The following is a 5,001-nucleotide window of genomic DNA, read 5'->3' as shown; positions in this document are numbered from 1 at the left end:
TCCATTGTTCCAACAGATTGGAAAATTGCTGCAGTTACACCAATTTTCAAAGCAGGTGTGAAGACTGACATGGCTAATTATTGCCCCATAAGCATTCTCCCGGTCGTATCTAAAATAGCTGAGAAGTGGGTGGTTAAACTCCTCACTGCTCACCTAGAAAACACCCAACCCTCATTACATCCATTGCAGTTTGGCTTTCGGGCACATCACTCCACAGATACTGCCCTGTGTATGTTAGTGGAGAACTTGAAGAGCTTGCTGGACAAGAGTCCCTGTGTTGGAGCTGTATTTTTAGATCTGAAGAAGGCTTTCGACTCTGTAAACCATCAGATATTGATGTGCAGATTGACTCGGTTTAATATCTCCAGTCAGGCTCTTCAGTGGTTTGCCTCATATCTCTCACACAGGAAACAGTGTGTGGTGTTGGACGGGGTTAAATCTCCATATTTAGACTGTGATACAGGGGTTCCTCAAGGATCTGTTCTTGGGCCCTTATTGTTCTCTCTTTTTATCAATAACTTACCTGAAGTCTGCCCAAATATATTTACTCAAATGTATGCGGACGATGCCGTTATATATACGCAAGCAAATAGTGTCCAGCAGGTGGCAAAAGATCTTACAGCTGCTTTAGCATTAATGCAGAGCTGGCTGGAGGACTCATGCCTGATGTTGAACACCTCAAAAACTGTCTGCATGTATTTTTCAAAACGCCCCTGAAACTTGAAGCAGTCAAACATATTCCTGGATGGAGCAGAGCTTGAATTAGCTCCAGAATTCAAATATCTTGGGGTCATTCTAGACCCAACATTATCCTTCAAGAGTCACATAAATAAAGTGTCCCAGGTACTTAAATTTAATAATCGAAATTTTAATCATATACGTAATAATTTAAATATGAATGTAGCAAAAACTTATTTTTACTCAATGATCATCTCTCATATGGACTATTGTTTGACGTCCTGGTCACTTGCTTGTCCAACAACACTTAAAACTATTGAAAACATTTATAAAAGACGTTTAAAACTACTTGACAAAAAACCGACTTCCCACCACCAAAAACAAAAATTACTGAACTTCAATAACTTAGTGAAACTTAAAAGAGTGTGTTTAATATATAAAGTCTTACACTCCCTTGCTCCACCACCACTGAAGCTACAACCCACAGAGACGTGTTTATACCCCACAGACGGACAGCATTATGTCTATTATGTCTATTTTTTTATGTTTTATGGACAACAGATGGAAATATAATAATCTGGTATGTTTACATACATTGTAATTTTTTTTAATGTATGTTCATTAACATGCACTGTCCTAAATAAAAATAAAATAAAATCTGATTGGCTCCTTGTATCCATAATCAGTAAGTAATGTGTTTCATCATCAGAGCTGCTCCTGCTGATCGTTATTGATCAGTTTTGGTTTCATTGAACAGATCATCTGCAGCGCCCCTGTCGTCCCACCGGGGAACTGCAAACTGCTGCAGGTAGTACAGGACGTCAGGCCTGGTTCTTTCACAGTAAAAGTACAGCAGTCTGAACGTGTTGTTAAATATACGTAAAAATCCTGACACAAATCCAAAAATCTGAATCTGTGACAAGAAAAGTCTGTAAACTGACAATGACAGCGAGGCAAGCAAAGGTAAGAAGCAGAGCACGTGTCACTTCCTGTCATGTCTGCAGCTCGTTGTTTCCACTAATGTGTCGTTTGCTCAGTTGAAGAAAACCCAGCGTTGAGAGGCAAAGTCACACCTGGACAGGTGCCTCAGAGAAATCAGCAGGGGGCGATATAACCCCAACCCAGCCTGCAGTAATACTGGCCAATCAGAAGCCTGAAAAAGAAGCTCAGCGTGCACACCTTTGATCACACAAAATCTGTTCTAGTTCATTATCAGAGAGCTAGCCTGGGTTTACCACCCACAGAGGTGCGAACAGCGCCTCCAGTGGGTTTTAGTCTCTGCAGCAATCCCTGCGAGCGCCCCCTACTCCAGTCGGACACGTTATGAGACAACACTGATGATCAAACCTGAAAATCTGTACCAGGTAAATGATCTGACAGAAGAACAAGCAGAGTATCGTTAATCTGGTGATTTGTGACCGAGTGCTATAATACAGATTTGAATGGCAGACAATGACTTTGTGTCTGAGCGCTCAGAGCTGCTGTCATAGGTGACGGCTGCAAGACTTTAGAGACTCTATCCATGGAAACATTACAGCTTCCTGTCCCGCCCAATGAAGGAGACATGAAATCAGATCAGAGAGAAGGAATGTGATTGGTTGATCAGGTGTTCAGGTGTGTGTTCTGTGTTTGCAGCAGTAGGTAAGAATCCTCCCCTGCATCAGCATGGCAATGTGAACATGAATACACATGCAGTGAGACCTGCTAGAGCTATAAAGCTGGCCTTCACCTGACCAGGTGATGTGCTCAGCATCCGTTACCATGGGGATTTAGCAGGTGAAGAGCGAACACTCGCTGGCGTTAATCAACTTTCAGGACTCCGGGTCAGAACTTACAAACCTGTCTGGCTGGGGTTTTATTGTGAAGGGCTGCACCGGAAGTGTGTGGTTGCGAGCGTGCTTGGAGCCTCCCTGCAGCGGAGCAGAGAGGAGGAGGAGGAGAACGAGCTGAAGGTCACAGCTGGAGCAGCATCATCAGCATCGATCGATCCTGTGATCGATCATCGGCCGCTGATCGGTCACAGCAGCAGCGAGACACACCAGCAGCCTCCGCCTGTCTCCGCCCGCCTCTCCGCCATGGGGAACCGGGGGATGGAGGAGCTGATCCCGCTGGTGAACCGGCTGCAGGATGCCTTCTCCGCCATCGGCCAGAACTCCAGCCTCGACCTGCCGCAGATCGCGGTGGTGGGCGGTCAGAGCGCCGGCAAGAGCTCGGTGCTCGAGAACTTCGTGGGCAAGTGAGTCCCCCTGTGTGTGTGTGCGCGTGTGTACCTGTTTAGACATCTGGGTACTAAAAATGGGAACGTTCCTGTGCTTGTTATGGTTAGGTTCTTTTTGATGGTTCGGTAAGCAGCTGGGAAAGCTTAGAGGCTCTCATTAAGATATGAAAAAGAGAATGCGTGTGTGCCCACCTGTCTGTTTGAGCTGGGGGTGGAGATTCTTCTTCTTCTTCTGTTCAGCCCTTTAAAACACATTCAGGTGGAGGTGTGACATTTGGTTGGAGGTGGAGTGATGTTCAGGTGGAGGTGTCACGGCGGTGGGGCAGAGTTACTGACCCGCTCATGAGCTGGTAAATGGACTGATTCTTACACAGCGCTTTTCTACGCTCAAACATGCTACACCCCCCCATCCCTCCACCAACACCCGTGCAACCACACAAGCACTTTCTTCTATGCTTTAGGTGCTAACTAGGTAACATTCGCTCTGATGGATGCATCGCAGACATACTTGTGGTTAGTATCTTGGTAAATGGCCTGTATTTATATAGCGCTTTACATATCCACCCATTCACACACACATTCACACACTGGTGATGGCAGCTACATTGTAGCCACAGCCACCCTGGGGCGCACTGACAGAGGCGAGGCTGCCGGACACTGGAGCCACCGGGCCCTCTGACCACCACCAGTAGGCAACGGGTGAAGTGTCTTGCCCAAGGACACAACGACTGAGACTGTCCAAGCCGGGGCTCGAACTGGCAACTTTCCGATTACAAGGCGAACTCCCAACTCTTGAGCCACGATCGCCCCGTATCTTGCCCGAAGATATTTGGCTGGCAGACTGGGGGAGCCTGGGATCGAACCACCAACCTTCTGATCAGTAGATGACCTGCTCTACCTTCACCTCATCATCTGCAGGATGTGTTTGTCTGTGACGCTGATCCCAGATCACGACTCACAGAGATTGTATAATTTGTCTGGCCCGAGAGCGCCTAAAGATCCCACAGCAGGACCTGGAAAACTGGAGGAAAGACATCTGGAATGCCCTGATTACCCTGTTGCTAAGAAGGTGGAAAGAGATGAATGGAAAGCCCAGAGCGTGTGAGAGGCGACAGTAATATTTCAGAAAACACTTCCTGAGATAAAATTTTGACCTACCTAAAAAGAAAAACGTCAGAAGTGAGCCATGCCTCTGTTCCCAACACTCTGTTTGGCACACTTTTTCTACTCCTGCTCTGCGTGATGTCACAGAGGCTATGTCGTCATATATCTTGATGCATCTCAATCATCCAGGGAAGTAAATCTCCAAAAGCTGATTCTGTTCATCTGGACGTAGCGTTTTGTGGGAGAAACGTTTTGTCATCATCCAGGTGACGTCTTCAGTCTCAGCTGACTGCAGGTTTCAATCTTATATACAGGACATTTGCATAATGACTGAAACCAGCCCACTGAAGGAACAATGGGCTGGGAGGTCAGTTCGTTAATCATAATTATGCAAATTCCATGACCATTGATCACCGTTGGTGTTCCAGGGTAGGATCACAAAGCCCTCTTTTCCACTTCTTCCATGTACAAATTGGCCACGATGGGTGAAACTGGGGAGCCCACGGCACACCCATGTTTCTGCCTGTAGAACTGAGCCTTGTATGTGAAGTAGGTGGAGTGAAGACACAATTCAAACACACTTGGTGGATGCTGAGAGTGGTCCTGCTGCTGAGGTTGGGGTCATCCTGTAATCTCTTACGGACTAACTCCAACGCTTCTGTGAATGGGATGCAAGTGAAGAGAGATGTAACATAACGAACTGACCTCCCAGCCCATTGTTTCTTCAGTGGGCTGGTTTCAGTCATTATGCAAACGTCCTGTTTATAAGATTGGGGAAACCTGCAGTCAGCTGAGACTGAAGAAGGCACTTGTAAGCTGCAGAGGAGGAGGTGGCAGCAGGGTGGAGGATCTGTGCATATAGAAACTGTGTGTGTCTCTGAGGTCTGTAGTTTGAGTCCTGCTGGAAGATGGCATGTGATTGGCTGAATATTTTTATCTTCACTCTGAGAATGGGTGGGGGGTGGGGGGATCTCTGTCTGCATCTCTGCTCTTATTGGTTG

General features: G+C 46.7%; 1 protein-coding gene across 2 annotated transcripts in view; it reads left to right on the top strand.

Moving 5' to 3' along the window:
- Window positions 1-2,527: 2,527 nt before the first annotated feature.
- LOC102192266 (dynamin-1-like) overlaps window positions 2,528-5,001 on the top strand; it is a 25,289-nt gene continuing 22,815 nt past the window's right edge. For both annotated transcript variants that reach the window (XM_005749192.2, XM_005749195.2), the window contains exon 1: window positions 2,528-2,914. In XM_005749192.2, coding sequence (XP_005749249.1) covers window positions 2,754-2,914 — 161 coding nt within the window. In that variant the 5' untranslated portion in view covers window positions 2,528-2,753. The remainder of the gene's footprint in view (window positions 2,915-5,001) is intronic.

The sequence above is a fragment of the Pundamilia nyererei genome, unplaced genomic scaffold (assembly GCF_000239375.1).
Source record: "Pundamilia nyererei isolate P.nyererei 1_Seehausen unplaced genomic scaffold, PunNye1.0 scaffold00238, whole genome shotgun sequence".
Lineage (NCBI taxonomy): Eukaryota > Metazoa > Chordata > Actinopteri > Cichliformes > Cichlidae > Pundamilia > Pundamilia nyererei.
This window is presented reverse-complemented; position numbering and strand designations above follow the sequence as displayed.